The 21,773-nt window shown below is 37.1% G+C and overlaps 1 protein-coding gene across 6 annotated transcripts in view; it reads right to left on the reverse strand.

Moving 5' to 3' along the window:
• MYO3A (myosin IIIA) overlaps positions 1 to 21,773 on the reverse strand; it is a 243,192-nt gene that overhangs the window by 59,787 nt on the left and 161,632 nt on the right. For 5 of the 6 annotated variants that reach the window (XM_040451173.1, XM_040451175.1, XM_040451172.1 and 2 more), the window contains 3 exons: positions 8,403 to 8,556; positions 6,531 to 6,619; positions 5,570 to 5,699 (listed from right to left, as the gene is read on the reverse strand). In XM_040451173.1, the coding sequence (XP_040307107.1) occupies positions 5,570 to 5,699; positions 6,531 to 6,619; positions 8,403 to 8,556 (373 nt within the window). The remainder of the gene's footprint in view (positions 1 to 5,569; positions 5,700 to 6,530; positions 6,620 to 8,402; positions 8,557 to 21,773) is intronic. The other variant, XM_040451177.1, reaches the window with a different exon arrangement.

A 21,773-nucleotide genomic window follows, 5' to 3' on the forward strand; every position in this document is an offset into this window, starting at 1 on the left:
CTCAGTGGGTTAAGCATCCAACTTCAGTTGGGGTCATGGTCTCATGGTTTGTGGGGTTGGGCCTTGCATGGGGCACTGTGCTGACGGCTCAGAGCCTGGAGCCTGCTTCAGATTCTGTGTCTCCCTCTCTCTCTGCCCTTCCCCTGATCTCGCTCTGTCTCTCTCTCTCTCAAAAATAAATGTTAAAAAACAATTAAAAAAAAAAGAATAGACCCATTACTTAATAGATACCATTACTTAATATTAGCCAAATAAGAACTAAAACTTTAAATTTCTCTGAAAACTAAAAAACAAGAGGAAATTTACTAAGGGATTAATAATTTCAATGTAAAAAATTATACACTAGTCATCAAATTCTTTAACAAAAAAATAAATGAAAGTCTTTTAAAAATTCATCAGTGCATATCAACGGAACTAAAATTAGCATAGATCTTAATTTCAGAAAATATATCCATTTTGCCTTTATAGTTGACCTGATAAACCTGATAAAATAAATCAAGCTAGAGATGTGAGCTGCAAGGAATTGTGGTACATTTCCCCCCAATAATGGCTGAGCTGTTAAAGTCATACATGTAAAGGGCCATAGTTATTTTAGAATCTTGGAGACAGCATAACATAGGATTGAAATACCCAGACTTTTAAGCCCACTTCTAAGACTTCCCAGAGGAGCTACACTGGGAAAGCTGCTCAACATTTCTAAGACTCAGTGTCTCATCTATAAAAGTAGTTCGTCCTGAAGTGTTGCTATTAGGAGTTAATGAAAGTATTCAGTACAATATCTAGCACACTGCAATTTCTAAACAAATTTTATGTATTATTATTGTTATCATCATTATTACTATGTTTGCATATCTAGGTGAATATGAAACCCAAATGCCTCTGATAGCTTTGAGATTCTGAGTCAATGAAACATCTTTGATTTTGAAGTTCTCATCTCCCTAGCCAACGAGACATGGTTCTGATGATATTCAGAAGACAAAACATAGTATTGAAAACCTGGTTGCATATTTTATAAGGATGAAAAAAATGAGATTAGATGCACAGGTGCAGTTGGTGGATACAGAAAGAGATGACTGACTGAAGGGGTGCCTGGGTGGCTCAGTTGACTGAGCATCCAACTTCAGCTCAGATCTCATGGCTCATGAGTTTGAGCCCTGCATTGGGCTCTGTGCTTACAGCTCAGAGCCTGGAGCCTGCTTTGGATTCTTGTCTCTGTCTCTCTCTGCCCTTCCTCTGCTCATTCTCTGTCTCTATCTCTGTCTCTCTATCAAAAATAAATAAATGTTAAAAAAACCCCTGAAGATGTTTTGCTTCTGGGCATGATAAAATAACACAGCCTGCATTAACTTAAATAACTAAAAAAAACCATACAAAATATATCAGCAATAGTTTTTCTTCCTTTTCATTTTTATTGTAAAATTTACGTAACATAAAATTTAGCATCTTAATCATTTTTAAGTGTACAGTTCAGTAGCATACCTTTATAATATTATGCAACAATCACCACCATCCATCTCCATAACTTTTTTTTATCTTGTAAAACTGAAATTTTATACCCATTAAATACCAACTCTCCATTCCTTCCACCTCCAACCCCTGGCAACCACCATTCTGCTGTCTCTATGATTTTGACTGCTCTAAGTAGCTTATATAAAAAGACTCATACCATGTTTGTCAATGTATAACAGTGTTTAAATACTGTGCATGAAGCAGTCCAGGACATTGATCCCTCAGCAAGGGGAAACAAATGAGGTGAGCCCTATGATTACTCCAGCTTTCTGTCTACGAGGTTTTATGCTGTAATGCAAGGGGAGGAATCCAGGTGAAGAATATGGAAAATAACAGATGTAACAATAGAAGACAAACAGCAAATGGTGGAGTCAAACCCAACCGTATCAATAATCACACTAAATATAAATGGTATGATCACCTCAATTAAAAGGCAGAGATTGTAGGCATTTAAAAAAGGAAGGTCCAACTACATGCTGTCTAAAAAAAAAAAAAGTTTAAATATAAACACAAAAATAAGTTGAGGTTGAAAGTATAAAAAAAGATATACCATTCAACCACTAGTCATAAGAAAGCTGGAGTCTCCATATTAATATCAGGCAAAGTAGATTTCAGAGCAAAGAATATTACCAAGGATAAAAAGGGACATTTAATAATAAATAAAGGGGTCCATTGATCAAGAAGATATAATAATTCTAAATGTTTATATGTCCAATAAAAGATCTGAAAAATACATGAAACAAACCTGATAGGAATGAAAGAAAAAATAGATAAATTGACAATTACAATCAGATATTTCAAAACTCCTCTTTCAAGAACTGGTAGAACCAAAAGAGAGACAACCAGTAGGGATACAGAAGATTTGAGCATTGACCAATACTATCAACCAAGCTGACCTAACTGACATTTATATAACTCTCCATCCAACACAGTGGACTACACATTATTTTCAAGTATAAATGAAATGTAAAACAAGGTATACCATCTTCTGGGCCATAAAACATATCTCATTAAATTTAAATGGATTAAATCATACAAATAATGCATTCTGAGCACTATGGAATTAAATGAAAAGGCTACAACACAAAGATATGGAAAATACCAATATTTTTAGAATTTAAATATAATACTTACAAATAATCGATGTAAGTACTTATATTAGAAAAGAAGAAATGTTTTCTTAAATCAATTACCTAAGTTCTCACCTTAGAAATTTGAAAAAGAAGACAAAATAAAACCCAAAATAAACAGAGGAAAGGAAACAAAAATGACAAAAGCCAGAAAGAAAAAAAGCAAGAAAGCAAGCATGCAAGCAAGCAAGCAAGAAAGAAAGAAAGAAAGAAAAAGAAAGAGACATCAACAAAATAGAAAGCAAAGCCAAGGGAGAAAATCAATGACACTATATACTATTTGCTAGTTCTTTGAGAAGATCAATAAAATTGATAAATATCTAGAAAATCTATCAAGAATAAAGTGAAAGACAACACAAAAGATCCATATTGGGAATGAGAGTGCTGATAAAACTTCAACATCTATAGATACTAAAGAATAATAAGGGAACATTATAATCAACTTTATGTCAATAAATATGACTACCTAGATGAAATAAATTTCTTAAAAGACACAACCTACTATAAAGCTCATTTAAAAAATTAGATAACTTAAATATCCTTATATCTGTTAACAAATTGATTGAATTTGTAGTTAAAAACCTTCTCACAGAAACTCTTCAGGCCCAGATGGCTTGCTTCACTGATGAGTTCCACAAAAGAATTTAGAAATAAATAATACTCTTCCTGAAAATTGAAGAGGAAGCAATACTTCTAACCCATTCTATGAGGCCAGTATTACTCTGATCCCAAAATTAGAAAAAAATTACAAGAAAACAATAGCCCAATATCCCTCATGGACATAGATGCAAAAATTCTTAACAAAATGTTAGCAAATTGAATCTAGCCATACATAAACGTCCAATGGATCATGACCATGTCAGGTTTTTCCCAGGAATAAAAAGTTGGCATAACATTCAAAAATCAATCAATGTAACTCACCATATTTATAAATTAAAAAATAAACAAACGAATGATCATCTCAATAGATACAGAAAAAGCATCTGACAAAATTCAAAGATGCATACTTGATAAATATTCAGAAAACTAGGAATGGAAAGAACTTCCTCCTACTGATAAAGGACATCTATGAAAGACCTACAGCTAACATCATAGTTACTGGGGAAAAACTGAGATCTCCCTCTGAGATCAGGAATAAGGCTGGAATGTTTACTCTTACCACTTATATTCAATATTGCATTGGTGAATCTACCCAGGGCAGCGAGGCAAGATGAAGACATGCAGAAGAAAGGGCAAACTTTTTTCACAGATGACATGATCATCTACATAGATGACCTATGTAGATCATTCTATATAAAATTTACCAAAAAAAGCTACTCTAATAAATGAATCTAGCAACATTGTAGGGCAAAAGATCAATGCAGAAAAATCAACTGGATTTCTCTATACTAGCAACAAACAGAATTTGAAATAAGTTACCATTTATAATAGCATGAAATCTGATATACTAGCAGATAATCTGACAAAAGATATGCAAGACTCACACACACTGAAATCTACAAAGTATTACAGAGAGAAATTAAAGAAGACTTAAATAAATGGAGAGCTATATTGTGCTCCCTGATTGGAAGACTTTCTAAAGATCACTGTAACCCAAAGATTTCTGTAGGATGATCCAATATGGCTGTTGTTATGGGCTGAATTGTGTCCCTCCAAAATTAATATGTTGAATTCCTAACCCCAATCCTCAATATTGTGAAGATACGAATTAGACTAAAATTAATTTATAGCTCCAGGTACATCTCACCAGGATTTTGGGTAGAAATTGACAAGCTTATTCTAAAATTTATATGGAAAAGCAAAGGAATTATAATTGCCTCGACAACTGTGAAAAAGAACAAAGTTGGGTAGCTTATACCACTTGATTTCAATTATTTTTTATAAAGCTACAGTAATCAAGAAGTGTAGTATCAGTGTGACATAATTGAAAGTCCAGAAATAGATCTATACATATATAGTCAATTGCTTTTCAACAGGCTGTCCAAGCAATTTAATGGGGGGAAGAAGAATCCTTTCAACAAATGGTGCTAGAACAACTGGACAGGGGTCAGGAGGAGTAGTAGGAAGGATTACAGAGTCACAAGGAAAAATGATCGGGGATGATGAATATGCTTTTGGTTTTACAGGTGTTTATATATGTCAAAACCTCATCTTGTTTTACTGTCTAAACATATGCTATTTATTGTATGTCAGTTATACCTCAATAAAGCCATAAAAAGAAATGCAAAAATAATAAAACAAAATCTGATAAATAAAAACCAACCCAAACCACATTTTTACCTACTTAAAAGCAAATGCAAGCATGTCTATGGATGTAAGTTTTTGATCAATAAGGCAAATCTCACTAAACCTGTAGAGTCTTAAAATACCACCCAAAAGCCACCCAGTCCTGAAACAGAGGTGATTTTGAACTCTTCAGAAATCAGCATATTCTTCTAGTGAGTAGCTAAAATACCATCATATTTTCTGGCTAGTGCTTCAAATACTTTGCTTTAATGCAAACCTAGTTTGTTTACATTCATTTTTACATGTTCTTCAGACAATTTGGACAGGAGATATTAATAAATTTGTATTTAGTGAGCTGAAAACAAACCAACATAAACAATGGAGGATTATACTCATGAAAATCACAGTCAGAAACTACTTGATTAGGCCTGAGGAAGCTTCTCAGTTAAAGGACACTGTCTTGGGACACCTGGGTGGCTCAGTTGGTTAAGCGGCCGTCTACGGCTCAGGTCATGATCTCGCGGTCTGTGAGTTCGAGCCCCCCATCAGGCTCTGTGCTGACAGCTCAGAGCCTGGAGCCTGCCTCTGATTCTGTGCCTCCCTCTCTCTCTGCCCCTTCTCTGCTTGGTCTCTGTCTCTCTGTCTCTCTCTCAAAAATAATAAACATTAAAAAAATTTTTTTAAAGGAAACTGCCTTAGCTTACCTGTTTTTGTCAGAGGGTGACTGACCAGTTGCCGAATTACGCTGTTTTCGGATGATCTCAAAAGCAGCACAATATCTGTTGGAAGAGTGTCTCTATTTTTAGCTAAGAACCCACTTGCATTATAGAGGACCTGTTGATAAAGTACGTTATGATCAGTATCACAACCAACATCATCCTCATTGTCATCATCACTATCATCAGCAGCAGCAGTAGCAGCAGAATCATCAATTGGTATTTACTGAGAATTTCCTCTGTGCTGAGCAACAGGTATACAAAGATTTATAATGGTAGTCCGTTACAACTTGGTTGGAAAAGCAACCTTCTCCAGGTTTACACTATATTTTGTCAGAGAAAAATTTGCGTCTTGCTGATTTTATTTGGGTTGGAATGATAAAAGAGGTCTGATTCCTCTTGTTTATTATGTTGGAAATTTGGCACTTTCTCCTGTTGGGAGGGAGGAGAGACAAAGGCTGCAGTGGACAGAGACCCACCTCAAGTTTGAAAAAGGCAGTTTATAGAAAAGGGTGTCAGCTATCATTTAAAGAAGGAAAAAGTAGGTTTCCGTTGGCAGCCAATGTCACCCAAAGCCAGATTTTAGGATTAGAAACATGGTGCTTTGAAGCTTGTCTCTTTCTTTTCTTTCTTGTTTTCCCTTAGTTTCTTAATACAAATTCCTCTAGAAAAACTACAACAATGTGTTTGTCAAACTAGGAGAAGGATTTTTTTTTAACCTTTGCAGGATAGATGCTAGGGGTAGATGCCCTGGAGTGGGAGTAGCTGGCAGTGGATCACACAGATTGTAGGAGGTTGGAGAACAGAGTCAGGGCCAGACTGGGGCAGAAACAAATGGCTATCTTATTATAACCATGTGTAAATATTTTGGGCCATAACTTTCATGTTCACCACTATTATTTGATGAAAGGCTAAGAGAAACTCAGTCCTAATTCTTCAAAGTTCTTACCTTTCCCGCATAATGGTGAATTCCAAAACTAAGTTCCATTCTTTTGGGCCTCCAGAAGTACTGTGATTTCAGGTTACCTTCAAATTTTTCTGTAGAAAAAAAGTTGAGCCCCAATATCAAGCCATGTAGGAGATCCTCAAAAATACTTATTGACAGAATCATCTCTTTCACCATAAAATGGACAGTGTGCAGTGGAAAAAACAATTTTACATAGTTGATAAACCCAGATTTGGGATATAAATGGTGGAGCAAAACTCAAGATCATGAATTTAACCACTCCATTAAGATTCAGAGCAGTTCTTAAACCTTAGTAAGCATTGGAATTCCCTGGAGGGCCTATTAAAACACAAAGCTTCTGACTTAGTAGGTCTGAGAGTGGAGGGAATCCAAGAAGTCACATTTATACGAAGTTCCCAGATGATACTGATGTTCTTGGTCTGGGGACCACATTTTGTGAACCATGGGTAGAGAGGAAGGAAACTGCCTGAGATCAACTGATCAAAGAGGTTTGTGAAACCCAGTTTGATATGAAGTGATGAGCTTAGGAATCTGGCATTCTGGTTCTCCTTTCTATCAGGGGAGCTCTAAGTTATTATCCATTACATAGGAAAAATGTAGGATCATAAAGGAAGTTACATCCCTTTAACAATTTTGCCACCTTCAGAGAACTTTTTGCTCCACGTCCTAGAAAGGACATTGTAACCTCAAAATCAAGTAATTGCTACGAAACAATTTTTCCCACAACTCTGGGGTTATTTTCTTTTTCACTAGCATGGTCCAATTAGAGGAGAGAATTAACCAATCAGTGAGTCAGCAGGAAGTGACATCACAGACCTAATCATAAGAAACAGAGTCTATCACCCAAAGTAAATGAGAGAAATGTGAATCCAAATTTTCTGCAAATATTTATTATACATAATCAATATCTCCTACCAACAGGTAATATGGTATTTCCACATTAAAAAAAATTATTTTTCACCTGAACAAGCTAAGGGTTTTTTTTTTTTAATCTCAGGAGTAAGACATTTTTACTTTTAACCATTTTAGTTGATCATCTTTTTAAATATAGGATACCATGGGGCGCCTGGGTGGCGCAGTCGGTTAAGCATCCGACTTCAGCCAGGTCACGATCTCGCGGTCCGTGAGTTCGAGCCCCACGTCAGGCTCTGGGCTGATGGCTCAGAGCCTGGAGCCTGTTTCCCATTCTGTGTCTCCCTCTCTCTCTGCCCCTCCCCCGTTCATGCTCTGTCTCTCTCTATCCCAAAAATAAATAAACGTTGAAAAAAAAATTTTTTTTTTAAAAAATATAGGATACCTATCTGTGCCTTCTCAAACAGAAAAAATGAATATGTTTATGCTTTCTTTGAAGACCCAGGATTATTATGAATATTTATTAACGTACTGTAATTTAGAGATTATTAAGGTGTTTGAGTCTATTTCACTGTATTAGACAAGTGACCAGAACATCGCAGACAAATTTATTTCCTTCCCATTAGCTGTCTCTTTTCAAATTCTACAGCTGGCCCTTTGCCCTGCCCTCTAATTTCTAATTAGGGGCTGGATAATTTTTTTTGGGGGGGGGTGGATAATTTCTAAGGTTATTTCTAATACAATATCCTGTAATTGGGGCTCTACCATAATGTATGGAGAAGTCCAATATCCAAACTTGTTTAATTCATTAAATATTTCACCCTATCATAAACATTCACTGGTCCAGATATTAGATCCAAAGCCTCTTCTTTAAAGTGACACATGCAGGCTTTGTAATAGCTATTTTCTCCCAGATAATGAAACAACATTCTTTTTAAGTCACTGAGAGCATTATAGGACTACAGCACAAAACTATGCAGACATGCTGGATTTAAAACTCACCTATAAGAGTCTGGTCGGTGGCCTTGGGAAATCTACTTTCTTCATCAAGTAGGGACAGTAGACCCATCGGCTTCTGCAGAAACATATCTAGGAGGGGCCGGTTATCTTCATATTCAATAACTCTGGCATTAACATCCTCATTTAGGTATTCATTCTATAACAGGACAGGATTCATAGAAACAATTCACTAAACATTTATGAATGATATGTAGCTTGATAGTAATTACCCAAAACTCTATTTTACACATAATATAATAAATTGCTTCCTATGACGTCCTTAAAGTGAGGGTATCATTTTATTTTTCTTTCCCCAAAGTTCATTAAAGGCAGTGCTGATTTGGGGTAATAATAATAGTTTCTAGTCTCTATACCAGAATTATAGACATCTTAAGCTTTCAAAATGCAAAAAAATATGTTGTTAATGAGCAGTAATAAAGGTATGCTCTAGGGGCGCCTGGGTAGCTCAGTCGGTTAAGCGTCCGACTTCGGCTCAGGTCATGATCTCTCGGTTTGTGAGTTCGAGCCCCGCGTCGGGCTCTGCACTGACAGCTCAGAGCCTGGAACCTGCTTCAGATTCTGTGTCTCCCTGTCTCTGCCCCTCCCCTCCTCATGCTCTGTCTCTCTCTGTCTCTCAATTATAAATAAACGTTAAAAAAAAAGGTATGCTACAGAATTTATAGAGTATTAATTAGGTATATCTTAGACTTATACTGCCTCTTACTGAAGCCTTTTATCTAGCTTCTGGAATGGATCTCTCAAGAACATTTACTTCTCAGTCATGATGCCATTTACATTGTTAGTAGGGTGGACATCTGTGACTCACAGGAATCAAAGGATTGAGAACCAAGAACACCTGGGTTCATATCTGGGCTCTGTCTCTTAACTAGCCATATAATCCTTTGGATTTTATTTGTTTGTTTGTTTTTTACTCTATGAGCTCCCACTGTCTCATTTACTAAATGGAGGTAACAACCTCTATCTAACAAAGTAAAAATATCTGGTACATTAATAACCAGTTGCTGTTGAGTATACTATAAGATGCATAAAATAAAAACAATGAATAACAATTACTGTAAGATCACAGTGCCAGCACAACATGGTTGCTGATGATCTATTCTGCAAAAGGGACATGAAGAATTATGCTGTCGCTCCATTTCTATGACTTTGCCCTCACACTGTGCCTCTACCCCAGTGCCACAGTCTGTAAGAGGACAGGCATGACCTGTGCATAACGACACAGAGAGACGCTCACCTGCTTGGCACTCACCAGTTCTCAGGTGATTAAGCAACTATCACTGGGAAGTGTATCAAATAACTCCCGACTCAGGCAGAATACTCTGCACCATTCACAAATTAAAGTGACAGGACATTTTCATTATTATTTTAATATACTCGTTAATTCATGAAATATTTTCATTAAACATCTTATAAGAAGGCACAGTGATGGGTGATAAAGAGCTGTTTAACACAAACTCCCTGTCCTCAGTGGATTTAAAATATAACTTGAGTGATAGAGTTAGTAAATATTCAAAATTCAAGGTAGCATATGATAAGTGATATGTACAATGTAGTACCATAAGGAGTTCAGAGAAAGAGAATTTATTTCCGGCAACTTCATGGAGGAATTTAATTCCATCAATGGCAGGTGGGTCATCTGATAAGTCAAAACCTTTAATCAGTATTTTGGAGCCTTATGAAATTGAAATCTCATTTCAAGGGTGTCACCCAGAAAAATAAATGTATACTTTTAAGTAAGACAAAATCTAATACGTAACAATTGGGCAGTGCCCATTGGCCTAAAAGGTAGATCACCGGAAAGTCATTTAGTTAATCCAGTACATAAAAATGGAAACAATGTCTAAAAGTTTCACAGCTTTTTCATTTGAAGGTAACCTTGGGAGCAATACACAGACCCAGAATTACTTTACCAGTAGACACATTAGGCTGACAGCATATTATAGCTTAAATGGCAACTGCAAAGTTCAAAAGAGGTTTTGTGTGTTTTGTATAGAAAGCACATAAGGTTAATATCTAAATCAATGCATTTGTCATTTCTATTTGCCTGTGTCAAAATCCAGGGAATTCTTTCCTGGCAGGTCATACACAGCAGAGATGAGTAACTTGGAAAACAATGGGCTCCCCTTGAAGATACATGTTAGTATTATGGACTCCAGGCAAGTCAGTGGAAAAAACATGCTATTACTCAGGATTTATGAAGCATTTTAGCAAAATGATCACGTCTAAAACAATAGAATATATATTTTTATAGCAGTTACGACCCCCAAATACTTAGTTGTTTTTAAGTCTAAGTGGAGAAACAAAGCTCACATAACTCTTCAGAAAGTCCTCTGCTATGCCCTGTGTGTTACAAATACATTCAAAGCAGAAGATGAGTAGTTCTTAACTGCAATAAACTGTTTAGCACATATAATCTCCACTCTGTTCAAAGGGCCCAAGTTCCTTTTTGAGAAGGACAGATGAATAATTATTTAAATATAAATCAAGGAGGTGAGGGAAATCAGAAGACTTGGATGTTAGGAAGCCTCATGCCTGAGTCAAGTTCTTGCTTGTTTTTCATTGTTTTTTTTTTTTTTTCCAACATTTATTTATTTTTGGGACAGAGAGAGACAGAGCATGAACGGGGGAGGGGCAGAGAGAGAGGGAGACACAGAATCGGAACAGGCTCCAGGCTCTGAGCCATCAGCCCAGAGCCTGACGTGGGGCTCGAACTCACGGACCGCGAGATCGTGACCTGGCTGAAGTCGGACGCTTAACCGACTGCGCCACCCAGGCGCCCCTTTCATTGAGTTTTTAATGTGAGCTATGAAAAGGTCACAGTGGCAAGAAAGCCCATGGAAGGTGCCCCCCTCCGCATAGCTTTGGCCTAGACAACATGCTTAAATACACAGGGCTAAAGTGTCACCACAGGAGAGATTCTCCATGCCTAAGTGGAGTTCTCAGTCTCACAGAGTAGCATGGAAGAGGGGCTGCCATAGACTTAGAGGCTATAAGCTTCCCTGTGGCTTCTAAGGTAGGTAGGAATCTTAGCATAGACCTCATCATAGACTGCCACGCAAGAGAGGCTGGACTCTAATCATTCAGGTCTCACCTCCTCTGAGAGTCCTTCCCCCATTGCCCAGACTAATTTAGCAACCCTCCCTTCCTCAGCTGGTCATGCTCTATCCTTGCCGCCATGTTTTAAATTCTTTCAAAGTATTTCTAGAATTTTTACTTGTTTATTATTCTCCCTGTCTCATTAGAATGGGACCTCCAAGAGGACACTTTTACTCACCTCTGTATTATTCACCTCTGTATCTAGGGAGAGCAGCCATGTTAAATAGATGACCGTATGTTAAGGAGTAAACTGTGTCCCCCAATCCCCAAATTTATATGCTAAAGCCCTAATATCCAATGTGACTGCATTTGGAGATAGGGATATTAAGGAGGTGATTAAAGTTAAAGGAGGTCGTAAGGGCAAGGCCCAAATCCCATAGGACTGGTGTTCTTCTATGAAGAGGAAAAGACCCCTGGGAGGAGACTGCACACAGTCAAGGCCACGTGAGGTCACAGGGAGAAGACAGCCATCTGCAAGTCCAGGAGACAGGCCTCAGGAGAGACCAAACCTGTCCCTGCTTTCATCTTAGACTTCTAGCCTCCAGAACTGTGAGGAAATAAATTTCTATTGTTGAAGGTCCCCACTCTGTGATATTTTATGGCAGCTCCAACAAATGAATATAATGAGTTCTCTGGGTTCCTTTTATTAAAAGTTGTTTTGAAAGGCTATTTGCTAGGTAGAGGAGGATTGGGGTGAAAATAATAAATCATGTGTGCATGGGTAATCCTTAGCTTCTGATTACAAATGTGCTCATATAAAAGTTACAATATGGAGAAGCGCCTGGGTGGCCTGTTGGTTAAGCGCCCAACTCCAGCTCAGGTCATGATCTCATGGCTCATGAGTTGAAGCTGCATGTTGGGCTCTGTGCTGACAGCTCAGAGCCTAGAGCCCGTTTCAGGTTCTGTCTCCCTCTCTCTCTGCTCCTCCCCCGCTTGTGCTCTGTCTCTCAAAAATAAATAAACATTAAAAAAATTATAAAATTTAAATATGGAAACACCTTAATGGAGTCTTAATGACCTCAAAATTCACACACAAATTCATCTGCTCTAAATACTATCTTACCATTTAGTAGAATCTTTTCCTATGTATGATATTTTTAATAACAAAAAACATACTATTTATTTGATTTTAGCTTTATTTCCTTTGACAAAATGGAATGGAGAACATGTAATTAATGGATTTTCATGACCATTATTTGAATGGCTACATGACACTGTATCCTGTAGTTTTCTATTCAGTTCTCTTATTTGGGACATTTTGGATTACTTATTTTATTTATTTTCATTTTTAAAGTAGTCTCTATAACCAACGTGGGGCTTGAACTCATGATCAAGAATCGCAAGCACCACCATCTGAGTCACCCAGGTGCCCCTTTTATCTATTTTAAATAGTGTTCTGATGTATATCCTTGTGCACCAAGCTTTTCTGGATTTTGGATTTTACCTTTAGGACAGATTAGCTGATCAACTAGTGTGAGTATTTTACAGGCTCCATATGTGTATTTCTAGATTGATTTTTTCTAAGCTTGCCGCAATGTGCTTTCTAATCAGCCCTGCATACCCGTTCCTATCTTGCTGTATCCTCACCAGCACTGCATATTCTCATTAAAATTTTTTTCTGATATTTTTGATAGGTGAAAATGACCATGTATTGTTGTATTCGCATTTATTTGATTAGATCTTAAACTACTTAAGAGGATACTTTTGGGGGGAAATATGGTAGATCTATGCTTAGCCCATATTACACAATGCCTGCCAGCTATTGTGTCATTATTCTGAGACATAATAATAAACATAATTTAACTTCTTCTTGGGCACAGAAATACCATCACACCACTGTTGGCTTTTGTGATGTGGGCAAAGATTTGTGGAGGTAGAGATCAGAGTTAGAGGAAAAGCTCAGGGACTTCACTAAAAACATCCTTCATGTTAGGTTGACTTTTGTTTCTTTGTCTCTTTCTCATTTGTTTTTACATGTCCTCCTGGTCATGTGCTATCTCTATCTTCCTTAGGAATTTATTCCTGGGGGTGGTTGGCTGGCTCAACTGATACAGCATGTGACTCTTAAGCTTGAGCCCCACTTTGGGTGTAGAGATTACTTAAAAACAAAATCTTCACAAAATTAAAAACGGAATTCAATCCTGAAGCTGGCTTCTAAGTGACTTTCCTGGGGAAATTATCTTCTTTTTCTTCTCCCAGCATTACCGAGATATAATGGACATATAACATGGTATAAGTTCAAGGTGTATGATGTATTGACTTGATATACTTACATATTACAAAATGAGTATTATTATTATATTATATTATTATATTATATTATATCATGGAATCAGCTGACACCTCATCACATAACTACCATTGCTTTTTTGTGGTGAGAACATTTAAGATCTATTCTCTTAGGAACTGTCAAGATTATGGCACAGTTTTATTGACTAATCAACATATTGTATATTAGGTCCCTATAACTTACTCATCTTCAAACTGGAACTGTACTCTTTGACCAACATCTCCCCATTTCCCCCAACTCCCAGACACTGGTAACCACCATTCTAGTCTCCAATTTTCACTTAGCATAATACCCTTACGTTTCCATCTATGTTGTCATAATTAACAGGTTTTCTTTCTTTCTCATGGCTAAATAATATTCCATGGGGTCGTGTGTGTGTGTGTGTGTGTGTGTGTGTGTGTGTGTGTAATACTCTATATGCATTCATCTTTTGACAGACACTTGGATTGTTTCCATATCTTGACTATTATCAGTAATGCTGCAATGAAATGGGAGTGCAGACATCTCTTAGAGATCTTGTTTTAATTTCCTTTGGATATATACCCACAAGTTGGATAGCTAGATCATATGGCAGTTCAATTTTTAATTTTGGGGGAAGCCTCCATACTGTTTTCTGTAGTAGTTACACTGACTTCTATTCCCACCAGTAATGCAAGAATTCCCTTTTTTCCACATCTTTGCCAACACTTATTATCTCTTTTTTGATGATAGCCATTCTAACAGGTGTGAGGTGATATCTCATTGTGGTTTGGATTTGCATTCTCCTCTTCATGTATCTGTTAGCTACTTGTGCATCTTCTTGGGAAAAATGTTTACTCAGATCCTCTGCCCATGTTTTAATCAGATTTTTTTTTTTGCTCTTGAGTTGTAGGAGTCCTATATATATATTTTATCAAATATATGATTGGCAAATATTTTCTTCCATTCCATAGGTTGTCTTTTCATTTTGTTGATGGTTTCCTTTGCTGAGCAGAAGCTTTTTGTTTGACGTACTCTCACTTGTTTATTTCTTGTTTTTGCTGTCTTTGCTTTCAGTGTCAAATCCAAAAACTTATGGCCAAGAATGATACCAAGGAGTTATCCCGTATGTTTTCATCTAGGAGTTTTACAGTTTCAGGTCTTGTGTTCAAGTCTTTAATCCATTTTGAGTTGATTTTTGTGTACGGTGTGAGATTGGAGTCTAGCTTCATTCTTTTGTATGTGCCTTCCCAATTTTCCCAGCACGGTTTATTAAAGAGACAATCCTTTCCCCATTGTGAATTCCTGGGACCCTTGTCAAAAGTCAACTGACCATCTATGCTTGGGTTCATTTCTGGGCTTTCTATGTTGTTCCATTGATTTATGTGTCTGTTTTTATGCCAATACCACACTGTTTTGAGTACTATGCCTTGTAATATAGTTTGAAATCAGGATGCGTGGTTATCTCCAACTTTGTTCTTTCTTAAGATTGCTTTGGTTTTTTGAGGTCTTTTGTGTTTCTATACAAATTTGAGGATTATTTGCTCTATTTCTGTGAAAAATGTTATGAGAATTTTGTTAGGGACTGTACTGTACCTATAAATTGCTTTGGGCATTTTAACAATATTAATTCTTCCATTTATTTGTGCCCTCTACAATTTCTTTCCTAAATGTATTATAGTTCACAGTATACAGACCTTGCACCTCCTTAAATTTATTCCTAAGTATTTTATTCTTTTTGATGCTAAAGGACTGTCATATTCATTTCTTTCTGATAGATCGTTGTTAGTGTATAGAAATAGAGCTGACTTTTCGATACTGTTTTGTATTCTGCAGCTTTACTGAATTTGTTAGTTCTAACAATTTTTTGATGTAGTCTTTAGGGTTTTCTACATAAAATTTCCTGTCATCTACAAACAGAAACGATTTTACTTCCTTTCCCATTTGAATGCCTTTTATTTCTTTTGTTTGCCTAATTGCTCTGGCAAGAATTTCCAACATATTGTTGAAAAAAGTGGTTAGAGGAGGCATCCTTGTCTTATTCCTAATCATACAGGAAAATCTCTCAGCTTTTCACTTTTCAGTATATTAGCTGTGAGTTTGTCCATGGTGGCCTTTATTCTGCTGAGGTACATTCCCTCTCTACCCACTTTGTTGAGACTTTTTAAATTCTTTTTTAATGTGTATTTATTTTGGGGAGACACAGAGAGACAGAGCATGAGCAGAGGAGGGGCAGAGAGAGAGGGAGACAGAATCTCAAGCAGGCTCCAGGCTTGGAGCTGTCAGCACAGAGCCCGACGTGGGGCTCAAACCCACAATCCATGAGATCCTGACCTGAGCTGAAGTCAGATGCATAACTGACTAAACCACCCAGGTGCCCCTGTTGAGACTTCTTATCACCATGAATGGATGTTAAATTTTGTCAAAAGCTCTTTTCTGCCTCATTTTGTTAATTTGGTGTATCATATTAATGATTTGTGTATGTTGAAACATCTTTGTATCCCTGGAATAAACCCCACTTGATTATGGTGTATGACAGTTTTAATGTATTGTCAGGTTTCGTTTGCTAATATGTTGTTGAAGATTTTTGCATCTATTGTTCATCAGGGATATTGGTCTGTAATTTTCTTGTAGTGTCCTTGCCTGGTTTTGGTATCAGGGTAATGGTTGCCTCATAAAATAAGGTTGAAGTTCCCACCTCTTTTACTTTTGTGAAAGAGTTTGAGGAGAATTGGTATTCTTAAGCGTTTGGTAGAATTCACCAATGAAGCCATACGGTCCTGGACTTTTCTTCGTTAGGAGATTTTTGATTACTGATTCAATCTCTTTACCAGTAATTGGCTTGGTGATATTTTCTATTTCTTTATGATTCAGTCTTGGTAGGTTGTATGTTTCTAAGAATTTTTCCATTTCTTCTATATTTTTGATCCTTTGTATTTCTGTGGTATCAGCTAGCTGTAATGTTTTCTTTTTCATTCCTAATTTTTTGAGTCAGTCCCCTTTGGTTTTTTCCTGATTAGCCCAGGTAAAGGTTTGTCAATTTTATTTATCTTTAACAAAGCACAGCTCCTGGTTTCATTATTCTTTTCTATTGTCTTTTGAGTCTTTTTTTTTTTAATTTTTTTTAACGTTTATTTATTTTTGAGACAGAGAGAGACAGAGCATGAACGGGGGAGGGTCAGAGAGAGGGAGACACAGAATCTGAAACGGGCTCCAGGCTCTGAGCTGTCAGCACAGAGCCCGACGCGGGGCTCGAACTCACGGACCGTGAGATCATGACCTGAGCCGAAGTCGGACGCTCAACCGACTGAGCCACCCAGGCACCCCTCTTTTGAGTCTTTATTTCATTTATTTCTGCTCTGATCTTTGTTATTTCCTTCCTTTTAACTTTGGGCTTAGCTTGTTTCTTCTTATATTTCACTGAAGTATCAAGTTAGATTTGCTTACTTGAGATCCATCTTTTTTCTCAATTATGTCTTTATGGTTACAAACTTTCCTCTTAGAGCTGCCTTTGCTGCATTCCATAAGTCTTGGTATGTGGTGGTCTCATTTCCTTTTGTCTCAAGATGGTCTTTGATTTTTCTTTTGATTTCCATTTTGGCCCATTGGTTGTTCAGGAAGACACTGATTCAATTTCCACATATTTGTAAAAACAGGCAGACTTCATCACCATGTAAAAGACAGGTGCTACCTACTCCCCGAAAGCATCACTCGATCATTTTACTGTGGGAGAATACTTTCTACTACCATCTGACAGATTTATCTAAGTATGAAGTTTCAAAAAGATTTTCCTGAAACCACCAAGGTTTCTATCAAGGAGTTTCGCTCATATGGTATTTTTCTTTTATAAAAGGTGGGGGTATGCAGCGACAGGGTGCATTCAAGTCTTTCACTGAATTTATACCTATGAAATGAAGTCATGTCTGTTGTGTAGGTGCGTCAGCCATCTGACACTGCTCTGCAGTTTCACATATTTTAGATTCTATAAATATTTTAACAGCTGGGATAAATGATCCTCAATATTTATTCTCTTGTGTTTGCTGTTTGGAAGTCATAAATCAAGTATCTTTTATTTTTATAAACACAGTCCACTTGATGCGGGGTGGTATTAAGAATTCACCCAGGTTTGTGGCATTCTGAATAGATCATTGTAGAAGATGCCACATACTGACATTCCTTAAACATTCGTGGAGCACCTACTATGTGTATGTTTAAAAGTAGGTGGGCCTGGGGAAGGAAGAAATAGACAAAAAGGTAGAGTCTTGTCCTTTAGGGCCCAGCAAAGAGTCTGTCTGCCTTTCCATTCTAACCCTGAAATCACATCCTAGGAATTCTTTGCTCGTGCTGTATTTTCTTTTTCAGTTGTTCCATCTGTTAGTTCTAGATCTATCCTGTTAGGTGGTTTCTGCTTCCTCCAGTGTCACAGTTCTGTTACCACTGCCACCTGCCTCAGTGCTACTGGTCTTTCTAGTTTCCTTCTTTGTTACCTTATATGGATGCCCCTTGGCTTTTCATGTGAAAGATTGCCTCTCTCTATCTCTCTCTCTTCTCCTTCCTCCCTCCCTTTCTTCCTCCTTCCTCCCTTTCTTTCAAATCAATGGAACACCCTTTTCTTCTGCATGAGAGATTATTTTGTTAGGTCCCTGGTTCTTCTCAACTTTTCTTATTTGTTTGCTTGTGAGAAAAACCCCAGATATGTATCAGAAGACCCAGATTTGGGTTCTGGCTTTGTTTAACTAGGCTGTGACTTCACGCAAGTCATAACGAGTCATTTTTATCTGTGAAATATGGATGATCTACTTAGGTTTCTTCTGGTTCAAACATTTCAAAATGCCCACGCTGCCTGAACGTGTTGTGAAACATAGTGAATAGATGCATACACATTCTGTTAACAGAACATTTGCAAGGGGAAAGAAGCACATAAACACATTTATTCCCTGATGTCTGCCTTTAGTAAAAGAATCCTACTCGCCAACTGTTCACATGAGTATACGCATTTATGGAAACATTGCTCACAGTGGAAAGAAACCACTGAGAAGAAGTTACTCATTCTAAGAAAAATGTTTTCAAGGTTGAAAATCTAGGATTTAAGGTGCTATCACTATTCAAGGTGAGTTTTTTTTTTATTATTACAGAGAAAAAAGAAACTGTGCCATTTTTCATTTTGAAATAACTCCAAATTTAAAAGGTTGCAAGGACAGTACAAAGAACTCCCAGGTGCCCTTTCCCCAAATTTTCCAGTTGCTAATATTTTACATTTACTTTATCATTCGCTGTCTTTCACAGGGCACCTGGGTGGCTCAGTCGGCTAAGCGCTCTCTTTCTACATACCTATAATATTGTTAGTAATAACATTCCACGGAAGCAAGTAAATATTTTTAAAAACTAAAAATGAAGAAAACAAGGTGGTTATATGCATGTTGTAAAATCTAAGCTCTTGATGTAAAATAGTAATTATGATTTGAAATCTATTTCCTCCTGTACTTATTTTTTAATGTTCATTTATTTCTGAGAGAGAGAACAAGCAGGGGAGAGGCAGAGAGAGAGGGAGACACAGAATCCGAAGCAGGCTCCAGGCTCTGAGCTGTCAGCACAGAGCCTGATGTGGGGTTCAAACTCCTGAATTTCAAGATCATGACCTGGGCCGAAGTCAGATGCCCAGGCTCAGCCGACTGAGCCTCCCAGGCGCCCCTCCTCTTGTACTTTCTATTCAAAGCTATTATCAATGATCCTGTTGATTTTTTTGTTAAAGTTAGTGGCAAGCCACAGGGAATGCTGATCATCAGTAACTTCAGAAGACACAGGTCACTGATTTACCATTTGACAAGCAACCTAATGAGGAAGTATGGTAGATAATTCCTAAAAAAATATACTTATTTTATTTTACATGTATTTAATGAACTTTGGAGGAAAAGTTTTAAATGATGCTTCCTAGAGCAGCTTCTTTTTTCAGAAAGAAAAGGAAACAATGTATATTAAGATGTACATTGTAATCTAGTCACGTTTTGTGTATAAAACCTATTCTTAAAAACTCTTCAAAAGCCATAAAAGATCTTACAAATTTATATTCTACTGACAGGTAATGGCTTAGGATAAGGAGAAATTTCCATTAGGAATCCAGAAATGTAGTTTTTCATATACCAAGATTTCTTTCAACTTAAACTATTTTTCCTTTACTGTCATGTTTAAACGTTTACCAAAAAATTTTATTTCCGCTTGTCAAGTATGCTCTAAACTCACATGTAGAAAACTACAGTAATTGAATGGATCTAACCTCCTTATTATGTATTTCTTCCAAAATTACTTTTTATCATAATGAAAGTATTTTTTTATTTAATTTTTTTAGATGTTTATTTCTGAGAAGGGGAGAGGGGCAGAGAGAGAGGAAGACAGAGAATCTGAAGCAGGCTCCCTGCTGTCAGTGCAGAGCCTGGGGCTTGAACCCATAACTGGGAGATCATGACCTGAGCCAAAGTTGGAGCCTCAACCAACTGAGCCACCCAGGCACCCCATAATGAAAATATTTTTTAAAAAGTATTTTAAAATAATACCAAATTATCAAAATAAGTACCACAAATCCCCACAGCACATTAAAGGTGTTGACCCAGCTTCTCTGATGAAAGAGAAACACACTGTGCAACATGGGTATAAAGCAAGAGATGGGGCGGGGGGCACGGGAACCCAACAGGCTGCCTGCCAAGAGACGGCGGGAGAGGACCACACGTTCACAGCTGGTATCTGTTGTAGGGATGCTCCACACATACCCAGTCACTTGCATATCAACTTCCATACTCAGTACGTGAGTCTACAGAAAATTTGTATGTGATCTCAAACAGTAACCCAAAACTTGGCCAAGCACTTAAAAAGCAAGATTTGTTGTATCTATTTGTTTCTTAAATGCATGGTTGTTTTAATGTTTTAAGAAAATGCCTATAAATTGGCTTTTATCACTTGGAGAACTAAAATAAGACAAATGCTACCACCATTGCACACATATGGTTTAATAGGGAAGAAATTTGAATATGAAATAAAAATTCATACTTTGTAAGCAAAACAATTTGAAGGCATTTCTAAGGGGTTTGCCCACACATTTTTTTTTATGTGATGACTGATTCTTTTTACTTCATAACGTAAAAAAAGTTGAAAGTGTAGATACTGTATGATGAATGAATTTTTGTTCTTTGTAATTGCCACAAATTATGTGTTGGAGCCCATATTCAAAATCTCAAAAGCTTCAAACTTTGAGATATGAACAGCTGGAGAGGAAAGTCATACACATCACTTTCTGCAAGAGAAGCCAGAGCCATAATTACAGTTATTGTCTCCATTATGTGCTGTAAATGGTTTCCTGCTTATAAAATGACTTCTAACTTTTAATTTTAAACCCACGGGTATATATATATAAATGATGTATGTAACAGCTTATCCTTGTACAGAACAAGTATTAACAGCTCACTTTAAAAACGAACTTCAGCTCAGTTAATAGACGGCAAGATGTCCTGCACTAATGGATAAGAAAGCTCACCCTAGGTATAAGTAGGAGTATAAGCAAGGAGAGTGAATCTTCAGGATTCTAGAGCAATGTGTCATAGGATAGCTATGTCTTGGGTGCCTAATGGTCCTAAAGAACAGTGGTGTTTGTTCCACCTCAAACTCATGCCCATTGGTGACTCTTCAGTGGTTGGCTGTTCATTCCCCTTGATTTGAAACATAACATAAACTTCTAGGGAACAGGGTTCATTTCTTTTGCATGGTCTATACCACAATGATGTATCATAGTGCACAATTAAAAGAAAGGACAAAACCCACTACTATAGCATCAGCATGACTCCTTGAAGAGAACTTCAAGCTTTAATCACACTTTGACTACCGTTGTGCTCTCCGTCCATGGAAGAATGACAGAAAACAAACAAAAACAACCAAGCAAAACCAAAATCTTGGCTACACAGTGTCTGTGGAGATTCAGTGTAAATGTTATTGTAAGAAGATGCCTCCCTTATCAGAAATGT

This window comes from Herpailurus yagouaroundi, unplaced genomic scaffold (assembly GCF_014898765.1).
Source record: "Herpailurus yagouaroundi ecotype Mexico unplaced genomic scaffold, PumYag 203, whole genome shotgun sequence".
Classification (NCBI taxonomy): domain Eukaryota; kingdom Metazoa; phylum Chordata; class Mammalia; order Carnivora; family Felidae; genus Herpailurus; species Herpailurus yagouaroundi.